At 45.9% G+C, this 26271-nt stretch overlaps 1 protein-coding gene across 3 annotated transcripts in view; it reads right to left on the minus strand.

The window, feature by feature from the left end:
* The window catches only part of LOC135404385 (zinc finger protein 462-like), a 117806-nt gene that overhangs the window by 52206 nt on the left and 39329 nt on the right, over positions 1–26271 (minus strand). For 2 of the 3 annotated variants that reach the window (XM_064639111.1, XM_064639109.1), the window contains exon 7: positions 14271–14462. The exons of the other annotated variant lie outside the window; for it this stretch is intronic. In XM_064639111.1, the coding sequence (XP_064495181.1) occupies positions 14271–14462 (192 nt within the window). The remainder of the gene's footprint in view (positions 1–14270; positions 14463–26271) is intronic. 3 annotated transcript variants of the gene reach the window in all.

The following is a 26271-nucleotide window of genomic DNA, read 5'->3' on the forward strand; positions in this document are numbered from 1 at the left end:
CAAGACTTCTAAAATGCTGCTTAACATTTCTTGTCAAGGATTCCAATGGACAAAGATTGTAGCAAGGTAAAGAACATTTTATCTGTATAAATGTTCTTAGAATAAGACATAATGAGAAGGGGAGCCTTGCCGGCAGGTAGTGTGCCCCCATGAAAGAGGAGAGGGGAGCTTCGGAGCACACAGAGGTTTGCCGTTCCAGGTTTGGGAGGAGAAGGGGGGGGGGAGGATTAGGGTAGGGTGTCGAGTGGGCCGAGGGGGTCCGCCGACCGACAGGAGGGAGAGCGGGACAATCCCGTATGAAATGTCGCAGGTGAGCAGTGTGCCTGAAGATATGTGGAAACAGTGGAGGAAGGATAAGGTCAGGGTGGATAGTGGGTTCTTTTAGAATAATGGGGGTCCCGGTCAGGATGGGGCCATGAAAGGCACCCCCGCCTTGAATGGGTACTGGGGTCAGAACGATTGCTTTGTTTGTCTGTCTGTTTTTGGTTCAACTGTGGGGAGAGGTTGAGGGAGCTGGGGTTGTTTAGCCTGGAGAAGAGGAGGCTCAGAGGTGACCTCATCACCGTCTATAACTACCTGAAGGGAAGTTCTAGCCAGGTGGGAGTTGGTCTCTTCTCTCAGGCACTCAGCAATAGGACAAGGGGGCACGGGCTTAAGCTCCGCCAGGGGAAATTTAAGTTGGATATCAGGAGAAAATTCTTTACAGAGAGAGTGATCAGGCATTGGAATGGGCTGCCCAGAGAGGTGGTGGATTCACCATCCCTGGAGATTTTTAAACGCAGATTGGACGTGGCACTGAGTGCCATGATCTAGTAAATGGACTGGATTTGGACCAAGGGTTGGACTCGATGATCTCGGAGGTCTTTTCCAACCCAATCGATTCTATGATTCTATGATTCTATACTGCCCAGGTTCGGCATGTTCTGGATATATTTGCTTTGCTCTGTTACATCCTGAAACGGTGGACAGGACAAAGGGTTGTTCCTGGGTATCTCCTTCAGATTGTTTATAGATAGGTGATAATAAAGTAGGAAATGAAAGACTTGCCCAAATCGTTCTAACAGAAACGTAGTCTGTGTACCCGTATGTGGTTGCGAGTTATGTGGTACATGCCTCCGGTAGGGTCGCCCATGCCAGACAGGTCAAACCGTAGGACCAGATTTAATACATTCTTGGGCAGGATGAGCTCGTTAGCCTTCTGGCAGTCATCCTAGGAGAAGGACAACTCCAATCCCAAACCCGGGCAAATGGAGCTCGCTTAGCCCTGTAAGGCCATCCATCTAAGAGAAGGTCATTCTAATCAAACCTACGTCCTGAGGACCTCACTGCCACCGTCCAAACTTGCTCAGCCCTGGCAGATGAACATTAGGATTAAAGGGTGGGTTCAGTTCCACGCATACTGCATCTCACCTAAAAAATCCACTGCGCAGGCTCGAAGGCTTTATCCACATGCAAAAAGCCCTGTAGCGACGGGTGAGAGTCAAAACGGCAGGTGAAAGGTGCACTGGGAGCCGCAGACCCAACCCTGCATGCAGGCGGTTCAGGATATTGGTCATTTGAGACTGACCGGAGATGACAGTCTCTTGGGGCAGCACCCTGAACGACCAAGCAGCCTTTCCAAGGACAGCACTACTTGCTCCACATGGAGAGGGGCCTAGAAAAGGTGGCCTAAACAAAGCTCATCTCCACCTTCACCTGGTTGGTTAACCACAGACCAACGGGCATCTTCTTCCAATGCGGTTGCACAAAGATCAAAAGACAAAGGCACGCACCTGCCTCCAAAGGTGTACCTAAATTAACTCTAGCATGCTGGAATATCAGAACCATGCTCGATTCTGCAGATAGCGGACATTTTGAGCGTTACTCTGCCCTAATTGCCCATGAGCTGGCTCGTCTCAACATCAACATTGCTGATCTCAGTGAAGTTCGCCTTCATGAAGAAGGCAGCCTCAGAGAACATGGTGCCGGTTACACACTCTTTTGGTCAGGTAAGCCCAGAACCGAAAAACATCTCTCAGGAGTCGGTTTCACGATCAAAAACTCTATTTTTCCTAAACTCAAAAATCTGCCGACAGGTCACTCTGACCGCATTATCTCCCTACGCCTTCCACTAAACAACAAGTAACATGTTGTCATCTTTAGTATATATGCCCCAACTCTCCAAGCTGACCCTGCTGAAAAAGATAAATTTTACACTGACCTGCACCTCCTTACCCAAAAGGTGCCTGCAGATGATAAGATCATTATCCTTGGTGATTTCAATGCCAGAGTAGGTAAGAATTGTGAAGCCTGGAAAGGAGTATTAGGTAAGCATGGTGTTGGAAACTGCAACGATAATGGTCGACTTCTGCTGGAATTCTGTGCAGAGCAACAGCTCACCATCACTAATACTATCTTTCATCGGAAAGATAGTCTGAAGACAACCTGGATGCACCCCCGTTCTAAGCATTGGCACCTCATTGATTATGTCTTGGTGTGACGGAGAGATGTCCGTGTTGTCCATCACACCCGCGTGATGCCCAGCACAGAATGCCAAACAGACCATCAACTTGTGCGCTGTAAACTCAACTTCAATCTCAAATTCAACCCTAAAAGGGGCAGTATCCCAAGGAGAAGACTCCAAGTTAACAATCTCCAATCAGCCACAGTAAGAGACAGATTCCAGGCAAACCTTCAAACTAGGCTCTAAAACCATTCCACAGATTCTGCAGATTCCTCTCCTGAAACAATTTGGCATCATATTAAAAACAGCATCCTGCAATCCTCTGAAGAATCCTTAGGGTTCTCCTTCAAGAAGAACAAGGACTGGTTTCATGAAAACAATCAAGAGATCCAGGAATTGTTGAGGAAGAAGAGAACCGCCCACCAAGCACACCTTGCACTGCCATCTTGTCACGCAAGAAAAACGGCCTTTCGTCTTGCATGCAGCAAGCTCCAGCAGAAACTCCATGACATGCAGAACAAGTGGTGGATTGATCTAGCTGAAAAAACTCAATTATGCGCAGATTCGGGAGATCACAAAGGATTCTATGAGGCCCTGAAAACAGCATACGGGCCTACATACCAGGTACAAAGCCCTCTACTCAGAGCTGATGGTAAAACGCTTCTAACAGATAAAACCTCCATTCTGAATGGACGGTCTGAACACTTTCAGACTCTCTTCAGTACCAACCGTGTAGTCCAAGACTCAGCAATTCAGTCCATCTCACAACAACCGGTGAAATATGAATTGGACACCGCCCCCACTTTAGGAGAAACCCTCAAGGCCATACAGCAGGTGAAAATCGGCAAGGCAGCTGGGGTGGATGGAATTCCACCCGAAGTCTGGAAACACGGGAGCCTTGCACTCCATAACAAATTTCATGAGTTTGTGGTGCACTGTTGGGAACTAGGCGAGGTACCATCAGACCTTCAAGATGCAGTCATTATCACTTTGTATAAGAAGGAATTAAATCAGATTGCTCAAATTACTGTGGTATTACTCTACTCTCCATTGCTGGCAAAATCCTGGCAAGAATACTCTTGAACAGACTAATACCCACTACTGCAGAAGGAATTCTTCCTGAAAGTCAGTGCGGTTTCAGAGCCAACAGGAGCACCACAGACATGGTATTTGTTCTCAGACAACTGCAAGAGAAGTGTAGGGAACAGAACAAAGGTCTCTCACCAAGGCTTTCGATACTGTGAGCAGAAAAGGTCTGTGGCAGATTTTGGAATGTTTGGGTTGTCCCCCCAAGTTCCTTAAAATGATCATCTCACTCCATGAGGATCAGCACGGCCAAGTCAGGTATGGCAACGCACTTTCTGAGCCCTTTCTAATAAAGAATGGTGTGAAACAAGGCTGTGTTCTTGCTCCAACCCAATTCACAGTCTTTTTCAGCATGATGCTCCAAAGGACCATGGCAAACCTCGATGATCAGGACGGTATCTACATTCGATACCGTACTGATGGAAGTCTATTCAATCTAAGGCGCCTGAAGGCCCACACCAAGACCTTAAACCATCTTGTCCGGGAGCTGCTTTATGCCGATGACGCTGCCCTTGTTGCCCACACAGAAGCAGCCCTGCAGCGTTTAACATCCTGCTTTGCAGATGCTGCTGAGCTCTTTGGGTTGGAAGTCAGCTTGAAGAAGACGGAAGTCCTCTACCATCCTGCACCTCAGGAAGCCTTCCATCATCCCCATATCACCATTGACCAGTCAGAGCTTAAATCAGTCCAGCAGTTTACCTACCTAGGTAGCCTCATCTCCTCGGATGGTAAGATTGATGGGGAGATAGACAACAGGTTAACAAAGGCATGTAGTGCTTTTGGAAAACTTTATAAAAGAGTATGACGCAATAAACACTTGAAGAAAAGCACCAAGATCAGTGTTTACAAAGCCATAGTGTTGTCTACTCTCTTATATGGTTCTGAATCATGGGTCGTCTACCGCCACCACCTACGTCTCCTAGAACGCTTCCATCAACGCTGCCTCCGCACAATCCTAAACATCCACTGGTCAGATTATGTGACCAACACATCTGTTTTAGAACAAGCAGTAGTCACTAGCATTGAGGTCATGTTGCTGAGAATTCAGCTGCGCTGGGCAGGGCACGTCTCAAGGATGAAGGATCACCGCCTCCCTAAGATCTTGCTTTACCATGAACTTGCCTCCGGCTGCCGCAAGAGAGGAGCGCCAAAGAAAAGATACAAGGACTCCCTGAAACAACATCTCAGCCTCGGCCACATTGATCATCATAACTGGCCTCAAATCGGGAGGCCTGGAGGCACACCGTCTACAATGCTGCCGTTTCCTTTGAGAACGCATGCAGGATCACTCTCGAGGAGAAAAGACAACGCAGAAAGAATCGTATCCTGCTGAATATACTACCTAAGGAGTCTTTCTGCTGTGCCTTTTGCAATCGGATATGTCTATCTCGTATTGGCCTCATAAGTCACCAGCGTGTCTGTAACAAATGTGGATAGAGCCTTCCTAAATCTTCGTTCGCGAAGCCCAGCCATGATGATGAAGACATAACATGCACATTGCTTGATATAAGCAAGTAAATACTATTCAGAGGACTCAGAAGCCTTGAAACTGTTCCAGAAGGCGTGATTCTGTGCCAAAGACCAAGGAACAAGATGAGGAAGACCAAGATAAGGGATCTTTGGGACCAGCAACCCAATTCTGGGATGCATGTCGAGGGTGGTACTAAGGGAGGGACGGTTTTGGAAGTGGGTGTAACAGTATTAGGTAATGCTTTGAATTGTTAATTAGGTAACTAAATAAAAGCAGGGCCGCCAGGCTGCGCTGGGGTCACGCGGCCTCTGGGTGCATTGCGTGGCCGCCAGCGAGGATTGTGCCCTCATGGGAGAGGAGAGGAAGAACTACTGAGCGCACAGAGGTTTGCCAGTCCAATTTAGGGGAGGGAAAGGGTGTCGGGCGGGCCGTGGGAGTCCTCAGAGCGGCGGGAGGGCGGACGGGGCAGCCCTGTATGGAGTGTCGCAGGTGAACAGTGCGAGGGAAGATCTGTGGAAACACGGTGGGGGGAGGATAAGGCCAGGGTGGATAGTGAGTTCTTCTGGGGGGTTGGGGGGTTTTGGCCAGGCTGGGACCATGGGAGGTACCCGAGCCCCGGGTGGGTGCTGATGCCTTAAGCACCTAATGTTTTTTTTATTTTTCTAATATTGGTAAGCCTTATAAGTTTTATAAGTAGATTTTAAAAGCAGCAACCCTTCCTCCCTTGTCCCTTTCCCTCTAGCACCCTTAGTTTACACATTCCTTAATCCTCTTACCCCATTCTATGCTCCCTATATCACTCCTACCCCCGAATACAGCAGAAATGTTTAGTCTTTTGTCAAGGCAAGGCCTAGATTGTTGGCAGAACAGCATATCAGGACCTAAACCACAGAATACGGTCAAGAATTAGGTAACTATGTACCCGTTGTGCTCTGATGAAGATGGAGGAGGAGATGAGGCTATCTAGGTAATTAAACTGCTGGACTGATTTGAGTTCTGATTCGCCAATGGTGATATGGGGATGATGGAAGGCTTCCTGAGGTGCAAGTTGATGGAGAACTTCAGTCTTCTTCAAGCTGACTTTCAGCCCAAAGAGCTCAGCAGCGTCTGCAAAGCAGGATGTTAAACGCTGCAGAGCTGCTTCTGTGTGGGCAACAAGGGCGGTGTCATCAGCATAAAGCAGCTCCCGGACAAGATGGTTTAAGGTCTTGGTGTGGGCCTTCTGTCGCCTTAGGTTTAATAGGTTTCCATCAGTACGGTATCGAATGTAGATACCGTCCTGATCATCGAGGTCTGCTGTGACCGTTTGGAGCATCATGCTGAAAAAGACTGTGAATTGGGTTGGGGCAAGAACACAGCCTTGTTTCACACCACTGGTTATTAGAAAGGGCTCAGAAAGTGCATTGCCATATCTGACTTGGCCGTGCTGATCCTCATGGAGTGAGATGATCATTTTAAGGAACTTAGGGGGACAACCTAAACATTCCAAAATCTACCATAGACCTTTTCTGCTCACAGTATCGAAAGTCTTTGTAAGATCAACAAAGGTTACATAGAGACCTTTGTTCTGTTCCCTACACTTCTCTTGCAGTTGTCTGAGAACAAATACCATGTCTGTGGTGCTCCTGTTGGCTCTGAAACCACATTGGTTTTCAGGACGAAGTTCTTCTGCTATAGTGGATATTAGTCTGTTCAGAAGTATTCTTGCCAGGGTCTTGCCAGCAATGGAGGGCAAGGGTAGTTTGAGCAGTCTGATTTATCTCCCTTTTTCTTATACAAGGTGATGATGACTGCATCACGAAGGTCTGATGGTAGTTCACCTAGTTCCCAACAGCGCACCACAAATTCGTGGAATTTAGCATGGAGTGCAAGGCCCGCATGTTTCCAGACTTCGGGTGGAATTCCATCCACCCCAGCTGCCTTGCCAATTTTCACCTGCTGTATGGCCTTAAGGGTTCCTTCCATAGTTGGGGCAATATCCAATTCATTCTTCACTGGTTGTTGTGAGATGGACTGACTTGCTGAGTCTTGGACTACATGGTTAGTACTGAAAAGAGTCTGAAAGTGTTCAGACCATCGATTCAGAATGGAGTTTTTATCTGTCAGAAGCATTTGACCATCAGCGCTGAGTAGAGGGCTTTGGACCTGGTATGTAGGCCCGTATGCTGTTTTCAGGGCCTCATAGAATCCTCTGTGATCACCCCTATCTGCGCATAATTGAGTTTTTACAGCTAGATCGATCCACCACTTGTTCTGCATGTCATGGAGTTTCTGTTGGAGCTTGCTGCATGCGAGACGAAAGGTTGCTTTTCTTACATGACAGGATGGCAGTGCAAGGTGTGCTTGGTGAACAGATCTCTTCTTCCTCAACAATTCCTGGATCTCTTGATTGTTTTCATGAAACCAGTCCTTGTTCTTCTTGAAGGAGAACCCTAAGGACTCTTCAGAGGACTGCAGGATGCTGTTTTTAATATGGTACCAAAGTGATTCAGGGGAGGGATCTATGGAATGATCAATCAGCCTAGTTTGAAGGTTTGCCTGGAATCTCTCACTGTGTCTGATTGAAGATCGTTAACTTGGAGTCTCCTCCTTGGGATACTGCCCCTTTTAGGTTTGAACTTAAGGTTGAAGTTAAGTTTACAGCGCACAAATCGGTGGTCTGTTTGGCATTCTGCACTAGGCATCACATGGGTGTGGTGGGCATTGTGGACACCTCTCTGTTGCACCAAGACATAATCAATGAGGTGCCAATGCTTAGAACGGGGATGCATCCAGGTTGTCTTCAGACTATCTTTCCGATGAAAGATAGTATTAGTGATGGTGAGTTGCTTCTCTGCACAAAACTCTATCATAAGGCGACCATTATCATTGCAGTTTCCAACACCATGCTTGCCTAATACTCCTTTCCAGGCTTCAAAGTTCTTTCCTACTCTGGCATTGAAATCACCAAGGATAATGATCTTATCATCTGCAGGCACCTTTTGGGTAAGGCAGTGCAGGTCGGTGTAAAATTTATCTTTATCAGCAGGGTCAGCTTGGAGAGTTGGGGCATATATACTAAAGAGGACAACGTGTTGCTTGTTGTGTAGTGGAAGGCGTAGGGAAATAATGCAGTCAGAATAACCTGTCTAGCCCATATAACTCAGCAAAATCCAACCCATTTGGTCCCAAGTTACCCGAAATATTAAAAAAGGAGATTAGAAGAAGAAGGACTAAATAGAGAAAGAGCAATTATTATATAGGCACCTGTCAGAGACTGAAATGGTCAATGATTTCTGCATTCTAGGATTGCCAGGAGACTTTTGCAGGCTTTTGCAGGACTTTTGCATTATACCTCTGATGGGCAGCTGGGTCCATCTCTTCCTCCAGAACATGTCAAGCCCTGAAAAGGTGAGAAGAGTCGTGTTTTCCATGCCCTCCATATGAACTCTGCGCTGGGCTGTCCCAGATGTTGGAGGTTCATGGCATGTCCCGTCAAAGCCCATCCCCCCGCCAATCCTGAAAGGCGGGAAAAACCCTTTTACCAGACCCCTCACAGGAACTCTGCGCAGGTCCAGGACACCATCCATGGATATAATAACTCATAACTTGTTTGAGTGTGTGGGCTTCCCTCCCCCACCCCCAGTGGATCAAGGCCTCCACTCCAACTAACAGACGTGGAAGCTACAACTACCAAGTTCCATCGCTGGACCCCATGGGCGGTGACTATAGACATCTTTCCACTGTCATCTTTTCTTTCCCTTACTCTCCCTTACCCTTATCCTGTCTTTCCTTTGTCTCCCTTATGCATTTTCCCCAAAGGTTCTCTTTATGCCATATTGCTGTAGATAAGAGATATAGATGATAACACCCAAAATGGTAACATACCTGTTTACCTTTGAAACAAAATTGTTCTAAAATAAACCCTACATATATATGTTTTCAAACACCGATTATTTAGTGTTGTTTCACTCTAATCCACCCCAAAGGATTTATTAATAAGAACCTGGGTTACCCCCCCCCTTTTCTGGGGTGGGTCATAACATTTTTGGCGTCACGGACAAGGATCCTTTGGATGTGGTGGAGTAATCGGTGTAGTCCAAAACTGATACCGAGGGCGAGTCACATGGTGACCATCCCCTTGTTATGAAATTATAGTGATAATTTTTCTCCTCTCAGTGCACATCAGGCACATCAGACCTGTTGAAAGGTTTCCTGGTGTAGCCTGGACCTGTTGAAAGGTTCTCTGGTACCTGGACCAGAGAGAGAGTTTTCCAGGAGAGAGTCAAGCCGACCCTCAGAGGGTTAAGGGGGAGAAAGACATTAACCTGAGCTGGGTTAATGACCGAGTCAAAAGGAATGACACCCCAGGTTGTTATATGGGGATTATTCCCTCTTGATATCTGTCCTTGGTTTAGGACTACTTCTTGTAGGTGCTGTTTTAGGTGTTGTCCTTAGAACAATACAAAAGGAGAGATTGACTATTCAGAAATCTGTAAGTGAAGTGATAAGATCTCTTCAAGAGTCAATGAAGGCATTACAGGAGCAATTAGAAAAAGAACGCTTGTAGTTAACTGCTGAGTGTGAAGCAGTTCAGGGGAAAGGGAAATTAATCTGTTGCTTTGGTCAGCCCTGCAAGATGAGGAGGAGCAAAATGAAAGGCGTAAAAAGGCACTAGAAATGAAAAATTGTGAACTACGGGACATCAATTTAAAATACCCCAGACCAGTGGATGTTAATAAATCCCTGTACCCCTCTGGGGAATTGGAAGAGCTTAAGCAAAGTTATCTGGAGAACGAAGTAATACATCTGCGTCCCGTCATTAAAACTGAAACCACTGCCCAAGGGGCAGATCGGCAAACTACCATACGGGCTACCTGTACACAGGGGAAGCACTGGCCAAACTTCAGGAGAAATACAGCTGTGAGGGCAATGAATCGGAAACTGAATATGTGTGGAGGGTGTCCTTTATGGGGGGAGATCGAATTTTGTTGAGTGAGGATGAGGCCTGAGGATTTTGGGGCCCAGGGGTCTTTCTGACCACAAATGATAACTGTGGTCCCTGACCCAGAGAGTTGCCTACTGGGCAGGTGGGTTAGACCCTATAGAAAGGGGAGATCCTCATACTATTAAAACCCCCATGATTGGCCACATTGTAAAAAGTGTACAAAAAACCACGTCTCCAATTAATGCACACAAAATTATTGGACCCACAATGAAATTCCCCAATGGAACTCGAGGCAGATCCACAGAGATTTCCTGTCTTGATCCGAGGCCTGCCTGATGCACTAAAAGTTTATGCTAAACAATTACAAGAGCACATAAAGGCAACCCCTAGGCCTAGAAGAAGGGCTGCCCCACCAGGAATAACCTGGTTGGAGGTAGCCCAAGAATTAATAGCTACTGGTCAGCAGCTGGGGCTCTCTGGTACAAGTGGCCAGAGAACACACATCAGGAGGGCAGGGAAGGTCCAAAAACCTGCCTCACCAGGTATTTGTCAACAAAATGTGTCATCTAGTGGGTGAAAGAGGTACAGTTTGTGGGTGGAAGGTGTTGCAAAAGGAATTTCTCGAGAAGTGATGGACAAATTACCCACCGCTAATTTGGAATACTTGATAAAGCACTGGGATAAGATCAAAAAGCATGAGTCACCTCCTAGGAGCAACCCCCCCTAAGGAGTCAAACACTGTGATCCCCTCAGCCTCTTCAGAAACCGGACTAACCAGTTTGATCAGTTCTGAGTCAAGAAACTGGACTTGCTGCTCTCAAGTAAATAAGCCAAAGAATGACTAGTGGGTTTATGAGAGAAAGCTCACTGAAAACAGCCAGGGAGATTTGGTAATCACCTTTCCCCTGGGCCCTCTTAAATCCTTAGCTACCTTTGTGGTAGATACTGGTGCACAGGTCTCAGCACTCCAAACTAAAGTTGCTGCTCATTGTGGCATTAAGCCAGACAAAAAAAAGATATGGGTAACTGATGCCTTTGGCAAACCCCAACCCCAGTACACAGCTTGGGTGAAATGCTGATTACCCGGAGATGAGACAGCCAAAGAAACTATCATGATTGTGGGGTCATTACCAGCTAACATCTTGGAGTTGGATCTATTAAAGGGATGGGCCTGGACAGATGCCAAAGGGAGGAAATGGGTGTTTGGTCTCCCATCCCCCTCTCTCCGTCTGTTGCAAACTGCTCCAAGTCTGCCTCCTTGCAAAACAACAAATGTAAACCCCCACCCACTTCCTTTAGGAACACGTGAAAACATTACCCCAGAAATTGCAGAATTGCAGGAACAAGGGGCAGTTGTCCCCATACACTCACCATACAGTTCTCCTGTATGGCCTGTCCATGAACCAAATGGGCAGTGGCATCTGCCAGTGAGTTACCTCAATGCTGACACTGGCTCACAAATAGCTGCTGTACACAACAAAGCTGAACTGATTGCCCAGATTGCTGATGTCACCACAGGGGACCAGACTCAGACAAGTACTATCACCCACTTGGAAAGTCTGAGACTTCAGATTCCCACAGAGAAAGTAGCAGTGTGTATTCCCTCTGACACCTTGGCCACCCTAGAGCAAATAAAGATGCTAAAGAGTAAAAAGGAGCTCCAGCATGCTCTGGGTTTATTTGCTTTTTGGAGAAAACATATTTCAGACTTCTCCATTATTGCTGCCCTAGTGGCATCATCCCAGATAAGAAAAGGAGCTGGATAGATAGTTCCTTCTTTTTAATAATGGGTCCATAGTGGGCCAGATTTCCTCTTTTTGCAGGAACCTGCCAGCAGATGAGATCAAACTGCGTGACACCGATGAAGCTTTCAATTGCCGCAATGGGCAGGAAAAATAACTGCCCCCACAACTGCTTCTGTTATCAGTTTACAAGTATCCCATGAGAAAACGAAGTAACAACAGGACTGGAGAGTTGTACTGTTCTTTGCAGCGCTGATTGTTTGCATGTGTTTGTGTTTTTATCTTAATAACTTTGTAATATGCATATCTGTATGTATTTTTGTCTCAGTAAGTTTTGCAATATGCGAAAGTTTACTACAAACATTGTTTGTGTCTCCTCTACTCCCAAAATTGCTTGTATTATCAGCTTATTAATAATTGTTGACTTATTTGTGGTTTTGTCATGAGCAACTCACTGGTAAGATTGTGTAAGACAAGCCATTTTATGTATTGCTAGTTTAATTTTTGCCAAGTTTATTTTGTCTTTTTATTGAAAAACAAATTGGCGTGGGAGAAGCTTTTAAAATTAGATTTGTGTCAGTATTAAATCCTGATGTTTGTAACTTTGTTAATGTTAGGAAATCTGATTGTAGCTATTAAGATCCTGTTATGTCCCATATGCTCACTATTTTACTATAAGGTTTTTTTTGGGGGGGGGAGTTGCATTGCATTGGGAAAATATTTGTGCTAGCTCTTCCTTTTCTCTTTTTCTGTCCACTATACGAAAGGCACCATCCACAAAGAAGACATGTATATGGTTTCAAACATGGATTATTCAGTGTCATTTCACTCTAATCCACCCCAAGGGATTTATTAATAAGAACCTGGGTTACCCTCCCTTTTCTGGGGCAGGTCGTAACACCACCACTGGAGTCCTGTGAAAGCCCAGCTTCCACATGGCCAGATGGTAGGTCTCAAGCAAAGATGGACAGTACATGTTCCTGTTTTTATTGCTGTGGCCACCCCCCCAGGTGGGACTTATGGCCCACTGGCCACTCTGGGGCTCCAGGGCAGGGTGAGGGGTGGTGCTCCCAGTGTGCCAGCTGGGTTAGGGGTTCCAGGGGGTGTGGTGTGGGTGTGCTCCCAGGCTGCCTTTGACTGACAGCTGCTCTGGGGCCACCTGTCAAGGCTGCAGGGGCTGGCATGTGGGATAGAGCATTATCTCACTTCTGTGAAATTCAACCTATCCCTCCCCCCCACACACACACCTGAGTTGTTCTGAGCCAATATAATAATCCAGTGTCTCACAACTCCCCCCAACTAGGCAAATCTAATATATGTATTTAAATGCTTGCAAAATCAGAGCTGGGGATGTAAGGAAAAATATTACTTAAGAAAACCAATAGACTCAATGGTTTGAGTTCACCGAAAACGTATTAAATCTGCAAAATGCTAATAACTATTTCAATGACCACGGGGAGCAAGGCAGATAAAATTGAAAACATCACACTTTCCTGGTAAATCCATACTAGAATATCAATTACAGAATCAGACAGATCAGCATCTATATGACAAAAGAAACTCATCAAGGAGATGTTTAACTTCTGAGTTCAGAGCAAACATGGAATAAATGCACAAAACCTCAATGAGTATTTAAAACTTCTTGGGGAAAATGGGAATGTATCCCCAAATGCCACATCCACATGCCTTTTGAACACTTCCAGGGATGGTGATTCCACACCAGCCTCCTCCAATACTTGACAATCCTTTCAGTGAAGAAATTTTTCCTAATATCCAATCTAAACCTCCCTTGGAGCAACTTGAGGCCATTTCCTCTCCTCCTGTCCCTTGTTCCCTGGGAGCAGAGCCCGACCCCCACCTGGCTCCTCCCTCCTGTCAGGGAGTTGCAGAGCCAGAAGGTCCCCCCTGAGCCTCCTTTTCTCCAGGCTGAGCCCCCCCAGCTCCCTCAGCCGCTCCTGCTGCTCCAGACCCTTCCCCAGCTCCGTTCCCTGCTCTGGACACGCTCCAGTCCCTCGATGCCTTTCTTGTCATGAGTGGCCCAGAACCGAACTCAGGATTCTTATTTGCAGCACAAGCAATAAAACTCCATAGCCTAAATACAAGGCAAAACTTAAAAATAAGCCATCTGTCTGTATTTCAAACATCAGGATCTGTGTATACATCTATTTCCATAAAAAGCATAAAATAGGAAGTTGTCTAGCTATTCCCTCTACTTTTCACACTTAATCTTTAGTGGCTTCACTAAACTTCTCTGCTAACAAGATAAAGGAGTGTTTTTTAGAAATGCAAATGGAATTAGATCCTCTCTTTCTCACTGAATTTTAATGGGAGCTCTGCCATTGAAATCTCCTATGTTGTAAATCTTTGCTGAAAAGTAAGGTCAGCTTGACTTATTCCAAAGGAATATTGGCAGTATAAGTTGGTAAAGAATAAACTGGTGAGATTCAACTGTAGGTCAAGTACTAGAACACCACCTTTATTCTTGCTTTTCATGCAATTTTGGATTTTTCTAATTGCCACCCTAATTTTTTTTAATAATAACATTAATAATATTAAGTAGTATTTTAGACAATTAAATTCTTGCTCTGAGGCACCTCTTACCATTAGAGTCCTCCACCTCTTCAGCAGAAGTGTGTTTCTTGGAGGTGCAGTAGCCAAGTGAGGCTGAGAGGCTGACAACACGGAGTCTTGGTAATGTTAATGCTTTCCCATGCACTCTCAAGGAATGCTCTTTTAGCTGGCTGATTGTCATGGTGGAAAATGTACAGGAAGAACATTTGTAGGCATGTTCACCTGGGTGAGCAAAATACAGGCAAGTCATCAGCTCACAGAAGAAACGAAATGGGATCCACATTCTTTTCCTGCTGAACTCAGCAGTAAAATTCCTATGTCCTCCTTCAGTGTAAGACTTATTCCAAATAGAACAAACTGTGTGCATCTCCCTGTTGAAACAGTTTGAAGTCTGCAGGTATAGACACCTGCTTTGGGCTCAAAGTTTTGTTTTCTGACAATTCTAGATCCTTGTTAAATGACTGATGCTAGAAAACAAAGACCAGATTTTTAGCATGCCTGTGTTGCATGGTATAAGAAAAGTCTTGGATGAAAAAAGAGCTGCTTGGCTAGAGCATTTCCGAATTTCTTTGGGAAGAAATCAAGGGTGAAGTCCTCTGTGTTTTTCCATGCAACACATCCAGAATCATTACTAAAGAAACCAGGAGACTATAAAATGTTAACTAAGGTTCTTAAAACAAAACCACAAAATATAAAAACAAACAAACTGCCCATTGCCTCCCCCTGCACTTAATGCAAGGAGGATCTCATTTTCCTTATATGAAACCTGCCTCCAGGCAGGAATGAGCTCCATAGAACTAGAAACCAAGTCAAAGTTAGTTTACTACAAGAAGTGGACATGGCAATACCAAGAGCCATACATATTTATAGGGCTATGGGAAAGCATATTATAGAAAAATATTACAATAAGTGAAAGAAAAGAAATAACAGCAGTGAATTTGGTTCCAAATACATTCCAAGTCATAAAGACAGAATACAATAGGAAACAAATTTCCTAGATAAGACTTGTTTTGTGTTAAGCATGGAGACACCTGAAAGAAAAAGTGAAATGTCCAATGTAAGTGATGTGATGCTATATGTGCGACAAGTAATTATTCTGGAAGTGCCACTCCCAGGTAAAAGGGCTACACTGACTGCATGCAAATTGTACATAAAATGACAAAACTAATACAAGGGTGAAATATTTAAGAACACTAATGGAAGAATAAGAGTTCTGGTTATGAAAGAGGCAGAAAAATGTTTTCCATTTCTCAACAAATTTAACAAATAAGGCTCTAGAATAGAATGGTTTCTAACTTCAGAAATAAGTGAACAAAAAGAGGACGAGAAAAAAAAGTATCACAGCCAGTCATCACAAGCACACAGAGATTAGCAATCATTCTACATGGAAATACCTCCCCCCAAAACACCTATGCTAATCACAGGGTGTATCAGGGGTTAATTATGTTGATACTTTTGGTCTGTGTTTGGCCCTGCCACCTGTAAAAGTTTTGTTCTTTCCCTGCCAAGTTATGAGAAAACAAGCACTGATAAAACAGGAACTTCGTCCTTGAAGAGAGTTCTTGTATAAACTATATTTAATTGCTGTTTTATGATTGGCTGATCATCCTCCAAGGTTGCTTGAAGGAGAGACTGAAGACTATGGGTATGAAGTAAACCCCTAGACTCATTTGGAAAAGACCCCCCCGGTGCAGTGCGCAGGCGCGGGAAAAGTCACGCATGCGCAGAAGAGCTATTACTTGCATAACGGAGGGTGGGACTGAGGGCCTCTGGCTGGGCGGTGCTGGCCACACCTGCCTAGGTTGAGGTCATTCAGTTAATTGTATAAAAAGCAGATAGCTCTTTCTTGAGGGAAGCTAGCTTCACACCAAGGACAACATTGCCTTTTGGCGGGGACGCCTGCCAGTTTGTGAGCCTACCCTCTCCGGGAATGCAGCTCCTGCTGCGGGTAATTATAGGCATTCTGGGACAGTAAGATAACTTTATATGCAACAGCTGGGTAACTGCGGAGGTCGTGCTGGGGGCTTATTTCTCGCCTCCATCCTCTCTTTTGGATTTGTTCGTTTTGTTGGCCACCTCTTGGTAATAAATATTAGTTTTGTTGAGATTTTCATGGTGTCATGGTTTCAACTTCAGTATGCTACGAACTCTCCCTATTACACAGGGACAAAATATAGACTCTTAGAAACCCACATTGGTGTATCTGAAAAAGATCCAAGTCTTAAATGTTGAAACAAAATATCACGTGTGTTTTCAAATTACGTTCTGCACCTGAATATTATTACCATAGAGGTATCAGCAGTAAACAAAGATAATGCAAATGGTTTTTATAAAGCATGCATGATGGACTGAGTAATGCAAAATACAGGCTCCCCAGAGAAGTGGCCACAGCACCAAGCCTGACAAAGTTCAAGAAGCGTTTGGACAATACTCTCAGGCACATGGTGTGACTCTTGGGGATGGTCCTGTGCAGGGACAGGAGTTGGACCTGATGATCCTTGTGGGTCCCTTTGAACTTGGAATATTCTGTGAAAGTGTTTATGGAAAAATATGGGTGGAATGGGATTTTGTTGCAGTTTGATACAATATCTAGGGGGTTGTTTGATCCTGATTTGTGGACGAAGGTGATGTGGATGAATGCGAGATGGAGGGGACAGTTTTTTAATGCAGCGTTAGGGACATGTAAGCCTTGGTGAGGTCGACAAAGGTTACATAGAGACCTTTGTTCTGTTCCCTACACTTCTCTTGCAGTTGTCTGAGGACAAATACCATGTCTGTGGTGCTCCTGTTGGCTCTGAAACCACACTGACTTTCAGGAAGGATACCTTCTGCAGTAGTGGGTATTAGTCTGTTCAAGAGTATTCTTGCCAGGATTTTGCCAGCAATGGAGAGCAGAGTAATACCACGATAATTTGAGCAGTCAGATTTAATTCCTTCCTACCAAGGCTTCCTTCCTTAATACCAAGGCTTTTGACACTGTGAGCAGAAAAGGTCTGTGGCAGATTTTGGAACGTTTAGGTTGTCCCCCCAAGTTCCTTAAAATGATCATCTCTCTCCATGAGGATCAGTATGGCCAAGTCAGATATGGCAACACACTTTCTGAGCCCTTTTTAATTAAGAATGGTGTGAAACAAGGCTGCGTTCTCGCTCCTACCCTATTCACAGTCTTCTTTAGCATGATGCTCCAAAGGGCCACGGCAGACCTCGATGATCAGGACGGTATCTACATTCGATACCGTACTGATGGAAGTCTATTCAATCTAAGGCGCCTGAAGGCCCACACCAAGACCTTAAACCATCTTGTCCGGGAGCTGCTTTATGCCGATGACGCTGCCCTTGTTGCCCACACAGAAGCAGCTCTGCAGCGTTTAACATCCTGCTTTGCAGATGCTGCTGAGCTCTTTGGGTTGGAAGTCAGCTTGAAGAAGACGGAAGTCCTCTACCATCCTGCACCTCAGGAAGCCTTCCATCATCCCCATATCACCATTGACCAGTCAGAGCTTAAATCAGTCCAGCAGTTTACCTACCTAGGTAGCCTCATCTCCTCGGATGGTAAGATTGATGGGGAGATAGACAACAGGTTAGCAAAGGCATGTAGTGCTTTTGGAAAACTTTATAAAAGAGTATGACGCAATAAACACTTGAAGAAAAGCACCAAGATCAGTGTTTACAAAGCCATAGTGTTGTCTACTCTCTTATATGGTTCTGAATCATGGGTCGTCTACCACCACCACCTACGTCTCCTAGAACGCTTCCATCAACGCTGCCTCCGCACAATCCTAAACATCCACTGGTCAGATTATGTGACCAACACATCTGTTTTAGAACAAGCAGTAGTCACTAGCATTGAGGTCATGTTGCTGAGAATTCAGCTGCGCTGGGCAGGGCACGTCTCAAGGATGAAGGATCACCGCCTCCCTAAGATCTTGCTTTACCATGAACTTGCCTCCGGCTGCCGCAAGAGAGGAGCGCCAAAGAAAAGATACAAGGACTCCCTGAAACAACATCTCAGCCTCGGCCACATTGATCATCATAACTGGCCTCAAATCGGGAGGCCTGGAGGCACACCGTCTACAATGCTGCCGTTTCCTTTGAGAACGCATGCAGGATCACTCTCGAGGAGAAAAGACAACGCAGAAAGAATCGTATCCTGCTGAATATACTACCTAAGGAGTCTTTCTGCTGTGCCTTTTGCAATCGGATATGTCTATCTCGTATTGGCCTCATAAGTCACCAGCGTGTCTGTAACAAATGTGGATAGAGCCTTCCTAAATCTTCGTTCGCGAAGCCCAGCCATGATGATGAAGACATAACATGCACATTGCTTGATATAAGCAAGTAAATACTATTCAGAGGACTCAGAAGCCTTGAAACTGTTCCAGAAGGAACTGTTCAAGGATGAAGGACCACCGCCTCCCTAAGATCTTGCTTTATGGTGAACTTGCCACTGGCTGCCGCAAGAGAGGAGCCCCAAAGAAAAGATACAAGGACTCCCTGAAACTACATCTCAGCCTTGGCCATATTGATCACCATAACTGGTCCACCCTGGCCTCAAATCGGGAGTCCTGGAGACACCCCATCTATAACGCAGCTGTCTCCTTTGAGAACACACGCAGGATCACCCTCGAGGAAAAAAGGCAATGCAGAAAGAACCGTGTATTGCAGAATATACCATCTAAGGAGTCTTTCTGCTGTGCCTTTTGCAATCGGATATGTCTGTCACGTATTGGCCTCATAAGCCACCAGCGTGCCTGTAGCAAATGTGGATAGAGCCTTCCCAAATCTTCGTTCGCGAAGCCTAGCCATGATGATGATGGTGAGGGACATGTAAAAAGTGTGAAAAAAATATGATAAAGGTGCGAAAAAAAGTGAGATAAAAATACGTTGTACATTTAGTTGGAAACTACAAGTGTTGAGAAAGTTGGAGGAAGTGTAAAAGTAAGAAATTTTGTCCTGCAAGCATTCATCAAATAGTAACATGGTGAGTCTGTGGACACACCATAACCAAATGGAAGACAAAGTGCATCAGTGTTCAGATGATTCCCCATATACTTCAACCATCTCATTTGGCAACTCCTGAGGACCAAAACTAGGCCACAACACATTGTATGTTCAAGTCTTAGACTGTAATTACCTCAGTGCACTGGAGAGGCAGCCTGAAGATACCCACTCTTCCCCAAAAAAAAGGAACCAAAGGTGCCAAAACTGTCGGATGTTGTGATGACGAGAGGAAATGTTGATATATAGCCTACCAGATGTCTCATAAAAAGTAAGGTTTAAGGATTAATCAAGGTGTGGCCCTGATATAGGAACCAAAGGTGCAAAAGCGCAAGTTGTGAGAGGGGTTTAGGGGGAATGAATGATCCTGAAGCTAGACATGAAGGATCTTACATACATCAGATTGCTGCTTTCATGTGAGTAACACAATTAATAGATAACCTGGTATTATAGCTACCGGTATGCTGAGAGTTGTGTGGAGTTGTTCCTTTAAAGGTATCTGGTCAAGGGCCTTCTTCAACAGAAAAAAAGGATAATAAGAAAAGGAAGAAGCCATAAACAAGAACATTCAGGGACATAAACCTGGCCAAAAAATGATAAGGGAGTCAGTGATGAGAACCAAACCTGTTCAATCGCACTAAGAGTGTGAGAATGTTTATTCCAGCAAGGTTATCTGATCAAGGACCTTGTCAATTGAGAAACCAAGGGAAAAAGGGGGAAACCAGAAATGAAAATATACAGAAACAGACCTGACAGAACAGACAATAACAAGGAAATAAACCTGACCAGTCACACTAATTGATGAACTACAAAGAAACCACAGGCTCCACTTCCAGGATGATGAACCTGGACTTTGCAACTGATAAGATTGCAAACCAGAGGGGATTCTGGATACTGGACTGGGAGGGGTGCAGGAATCCATAGAACTATGGAACTCATGACATAACATACAGGGGGAAGGGGGAGCAGGGAGGAACAAAAAGGGTGGTAGGCAGAAAGGGGTATAAAAGGGATCAGACACATGTAAAACAAGGCCAGTCAGTACACTTGTCTGACAGCCCTGCATCTGATCACCACAGTCTGTCCTGTCTTCTAATATCTTCTTAAATATTTCTTAACTATCACTCTTTGTAATCTCACTCAATCCTGTGTATATGTGTGCTGCAAGGACTAAGTACCAGCTACTAGTGAGATCTGTGTGAGTGGAATCTGGTGCCAGTTACTGGAGTCAGACTGGGGATGTAGGTGGCCCTGGCCCGTGGTGTAATATACTGGTGCAAGTAGGGGTCTTTAACCTCCAGTCACTGGGGTGGGAACAGTGTGTGTCTGTACCAGGGTGAATTTATGCTGATACTTTTGGTCTGTGTTTGGCCCTGCCACCTGTGAAAGCTTTGCTCTTTCCCTGCCAAGTTATGGGAAAACAAGCACTGATAAATGGGAAAGTTGTCCTTGAAAAGAGCTTCTTGTATAAACTGTTTTAATTGGTATTCTGTGATTGGCTAGTTGTCCTCCAAGGTCATTTGAAGGAGAGATTGAGGAGGAGGATGATGAAGGATGCCCCCAGACTCATTTGGAAAAGACCCCCCTGAGTACAGTACGCAGGCGCAGGGAAAGCCACGTGTGCGCAGAAGAGATGCACTGACATAACCGGGAGGTGGGACTGAGGGCCTCGGGCTGGGCGGTGCTGGCCACACCTGGGAGGTTGTGGCCACTCAATTAATTGTATCAAAAGCTGATAGTGCTTTCTTGGAGAGGAGCTAACTTCACACCAAGGACAATGTTGCCTTTTGGCGGGGACGCCTGCCAGTTTGTGAACTTACTGACTCTCCAAGGATGCAGCTTCTGCTATGGGTAATTATAGGCATGCTAGGTCGGTAAGATAACTTTATGGGCAACAGCTGGGTAACTGGGGAGGTCGTGCTGGGGGCTTATTTCTCTCCTCCTTCCTCCCTTTTGGGTTTGTTGGTTTTGTTGGCCACCTCTTGGTAATAAATATTGGTTTTTGTCGAACTTGCAACGGTGTCTTGGTTTTCAGGCTTCAGTATGTTCGAACCCCTCCCTAATACATTTTTGGCGACGAGGATGTCATCCTGAACACGAAACGCACCGTTGCCACGGACAAAGTAGGATTCGCAGGTGGGATGCATAGCCTGTGGAGTGAACTACTGTTTTTTGTAGGAAATTGGGCTAGAGTGGCAGGTTACAGAATATAGTTGACTCCCTGTGCTTCTGCTGATCTTCGTCTTCTCTCTGTGGTGTTGTTGTAATACACTTGGTTTTGGCTGGGATAGAATTAAACTACTTCTTGATAGCAGTTACAGTGCTGTGTTTTGGATTCAGTGTGAGAATGACACTGATAGTCCTATGGTATTTCATGCTCTGTAGAGAGCTGGTGCACAGGAAAGCTGGGAGGTAGCACAACCAGGAGAGCTGGCTTGAACAGGTCAAAGGAATATTCCATGCCGTGGGATATTATGCCCAGCATATATGCTGGGAAGAGACATCAGAAGGGACCGATCACTGCTCAGAGTGGCAGGGTTGGCTGGTTGCTGTCCGACAAGACTCTTTCTGAGTCAAGTGTTAGTGTTTGTGAGCGTGTCAGGGAGGCATGGTCAGAGGACATGGTGTTTAAACTCCGGGATAGAGGTTGTGGTGTTACCCGTCGTCAAAGTGTCCCAGGCAGATACAGGAGTTTTGATATTCAGTCAGGGATCGTGTAGGAGTCAAGTTTAGTGCCAGGCTGCTGCCCCTGGGGCTGCCGGGGGTAGCGGTTTTTTTCCCCTGTGGAGCTGCACTGGGCTCTGGGATACTTGTTGAGAAGTCCGGGACCTGTCAGGAAAGGATTTCCTGCAGAGCCGCACTGGATGGGGGCTTGCCGAAAAACCGGGACCCAGGTTGGTGGAAGTTCTCTGGGGACGCACCGGTCTGTGTTTGAAGCCGGGACCCAGGGAGGTGGAAGTTCCCTGGGGACGTGCCGGTCAGAATTGGGGCCGGGACCCGTGGAGGGAGCATTTCCCTGGGGACACGCCGGACTTAGAACTCAGAAATCTGGGACTTGTCAGGAGAAATTCTCCTGTGGGGCTGCGCTGGATGGTGTCTTGTCGAGAGGTCTGGGACTCAGGGGAGGGGCAGCCCCCCCGGGTCCACTAGGCTGTGTTCTTGTTGAGTTTAATTCTATTTCGATTTGTCGGGAGGAACGGGGGCTTCCACTTGTGCTGGGCTACACCTGGACGGGCCGCTGCTGCTGGGGTTGCAGGGGGGGCCGGTGGGAGCCCGGCGGCAGATTGCAGCGGGCAGAGAAAAAAAAAAGGCATCTTCTGTCTGGCCGCTTTTCCCGGCCGTTTTTCCTCCCCCTCCTCTCTCCGGAGGCGGGGGTGCTGGGCAGCTGCAGCTGTAGGGAGTCAAGAAAAAAAGAGTAAAAACAGCTCCTAGCTGTTTTTCCTTTTTCCTTCCCAGGGCAGAGGGAGAGCCGCAGCCTCGGCAGCTGAGGTAGCAGGGAGATAACTTTCGGTTTTGGTAACTTTAATAAGGGAAAAAGTGTTTATATAGTGTGTTTGTGGTTTTGGTCGGCAAGCACCAGATGCTGGGTGCACATGGGCAATTGGATGCCTTCACACACGTTATAGTCAGATTTAGAGAAGAAGGTTAAGAATAATATTAAATTTGACGAGGAGGGAAAAAGGGTTGGAACTTTGAATTGATTGATTAATTTGTGCCTATGTTTGGGATCTGATTGTGTTGAAAGCCCTGTTTAGGGGGTTTGTGGTTATGTTTGTCAAGTTGGCATGGCTAATAGCATCTAATTCGTGGAATCCAACAGCCCCCAGGAGCTGGTTTCTCCTCTGAGGGTGCAGAGCAGCCCCAATTGTGCCTTCCAGAAAGGTTGGATTTTTAGAAGCCAGCTTTGTACGGAGAAGACAATTAGAGAATTATCTGAAGCACTGCTTGGGATGCAGTCAAGGAGCTTTGTTTTCACGATGGTTGTGAAAAATTAGTTGCTGTGACTCTTTGGTATGTTATGCTGTGACTCTTCTGAATTAACTTGCGTGGAACCAGTGATACTCTGTCCCCTGAGGGTGCTAGTGGATATGGGGTTTTATGGTCCTGGTGGGGCAGTGAGACAGCAGCTGCCAGCCTCAAAGTCATTGTGGGTTTAGGTTCCTGAAAGTTTGGAAGCCATGTTAATTTAGGTTCACGTGGTGGTAATTTTCGGTTCACGCGATGGCCATTTAGTTCACGAGGTGGGCACGTGTGAGCTGGGGTCACAGACACCTCAAGTAGATATTAAGTTGTTAGTATGGGAAGGGGGGGGTTGTTTGTGTTTTGTCTCCCACAGGACCCTGCTGGCTTCCAGAATGTTTGATGGAACCTTATGAGCGGCAAGAATTCTGGACAGAGGTCAGTGAATGCTGAGCAGCACAAGACCAGCCCAACTATTACATGGAAGAAAACATATCCTAAATATGGTTCATTTGTGTCTACTAACTTTTACTAACTGGTGTAATGACTCAGTTATCGTGTACCTGTCTGTTGTGTGTCTTATTGTCCACACCTGATGTTGTGATTCGTGTAATGAACAATGCCTTTCAGGTGATCCTGGTTTATCATTTGTAGTTCTCAGTGAGCCTGGCCAGGGGCTGGGAAGATACAGCGGTCACAGCCATGACTACTCCTGCATTAGCCTATTCAGTGCAGGCCATGGATCTTGAATGACAAAATAGATTGGTTGTGCTTTGTTTTGTATTGCTGGTAAGCAACAATCAGAATTGGAATACTATTCCTGAACTGTGTGCTGCCAAGTTGTTCTGGCAGCAGTGTTAAAAGTAAAGGCTAGAGCTAAGCCCTGGCTTCAGGATGTGAAGGTAATATGTGATTGCTGTGTGCAGTGTCTGCAATTGTGCTTGGTTTTGCCTCCTGGGATGGGGCAGACGTGTCACTAAGGGGGGAAAGAAGACAATGGAAAAATATAGAACTTGTAACATCCTGAGGCCTAATGGTCATCGCTGTGTAGAGCGATCTGTTTCTGTGCTGTTCAAGTCACACCAGTGATGTTTGTGAAGATCAGGCAGAATGGTGTGGTTCAGGAATTCTAAATCAGACACTGATTGTTTTGCAGTGCTCATATTTGTATGTGTTTTGTCCCAGTAGTGTTACAGCAGGTGGCAAGAATTATTTGGAATCAACAAATGACAGAAACCTTTTGGCTTACGAGTCTACACAAGAATATATGTGATTGTGAAATAACCATGTGTGAGGTGTTGGGCCTCCCAGAAGAAAAGTCTTACGTTGAAAAGCTGTTTGGCAAGACTGCAAATGAAGGACTGATATTTGTGGACCTCCCTATGGGCTCTGGCTCGCATCATGCCTGCAATTTTCTTGTGATGAACTGGTAACATTCTAGTTAAGTGCAGAAATGGTTTCTTTTATAGCATGGAGGCAAGAGATACCTGCACTATCACTCCATGAGGTGGAGGGGATTGACTGCAGTCAGGGGCAAACTGTGGCAGGACGGCTTGCCCCAATGAGGCCTGGAATCTTTACAGAGAGTGTAAACTTTCTGTGGGAGCAATTGGTTAGACCAGGATGTGGTCTGGTGTTGCATCAAACTCCAGATATACATTGCCTGTGATGGCTCCTAACAGGCCCATAAATGTGTGACTGGCAGTCAACCACTTCGTACTATAAAAGATGAATCTGAAGTATAAAATTGTCTAATAGTCTAAAGCCACATTTTGCAGGAAACCCTGAGTTTCAGCACATTGTCCGGGCCCATACAAGTGGACACACCTGTTCGTCTGTCCCAACTTGAGAAATTAGGTCTGCCAACCGGGGAATGATTATCCTAAGAACTGTTGACTCCGAGTAGCTGATCTCTGGAACCCACTTGGATCTCCCTCCTGGGAATGGACATGATTACCAAGATAGTATTGTCTGTACTTTTGCTGTTACACATTTTTGGAGATGAGTCAATCACCTGTGTCACGGACCAACCACAGACCACGCGGTGGAATGTACCAGGGTGAATTTATGCTGATACTTTTGGTCTGTGTTTGGCCCTGCCACCTGTGAAAGCTTTGCTCTTTCCCTGCCAAGTTATGGGAAAACAAGCACTGATAAATGGGAAAGTTGTCCTTGAAAAGAGCTTCTTGTATAAACTGTTTTAATTGGTATTCTGTGATTGGCTAGTTGTCCTCCAAGGTCGCTTGAAGGAGAGATTGAGGAGGAGGATGATGAAGGATGCCCCCAGACTCATTTGGAAAAGACCCCCCTGAGTACAGTACGCAGGCGCAGGGAAAGCCACGTGTGCGCAGAAGAGATGCACTGACATAACCGGGAGGTGGGACTGAGGGCCTCGGGCTGGGCGGTGCTGGCCACACCTGGGAGGTTGTGGCCACTCAATTAATTGTATCAAAAGCTGATAGTGCTTTCTTGGAGAGGAGCTAACTTCACACCAAGGACAATGTTGCCTTTTGGCGGGGACGCCTGCCAGTTTGTGAACTTACTGACTCTCCAAGGATGCAGCTTCTGCTATGGGTAATTATAGGCATGCTAGGTCGGTAAGATAACTTTATGGGCAACAGCTGGGTAACTGGGGAGGTCGTGCTGGGGGCTTATTTCTCTCCTCCTTCCTCCCTTTTGGGTTTGTTGGTTTTGTTGGCCACCTCTTGGTAATAAATATTGGTTTTTGTCGAACTTGCAACGGTGTCTTGGTTTTCAGGCTTCAGTATGTTCGAACCCCTTCCTAATACAGTGTCTCAACAACCAGCTACTGGGAAGGACTGGTATGAGTGAGGCGAGTAAGAGGCTCTGCGTCAGTGGCTGGAGTGGGTCACAGCCCATGTGACTGGTGCCAGGCTTCCCCAAACTGTGTGGATGGGGTGGGGGGATGTATTTGCTAGCTAACTTCAAGCTGGACTAGCCACTGGTCCTAGTGGCTGGGGAGGACGAAGTCCTGGACTGGAATTTCTGGAGGAGGCAGCTGTTCCTAACATCCCTTAACAATTCTAGCTATTATGCAAGAATGCATTTTATA

Source organism: Pseudopipra pipra, chromosome W, assembly GCF_036250125.1.
Source record: "Pseudopipra pipra isolate bDixPip1 chromosome W, bDixPip1.hap1, whole genome shotgun sequence".
NCBI classification, from domain to species: domain Eukaryota; kingdom Metazoa; phylum Chordata; class Aves; order Passeriformes; family Pipridae; genus Pseudopipra; species Pseudopipra pipra.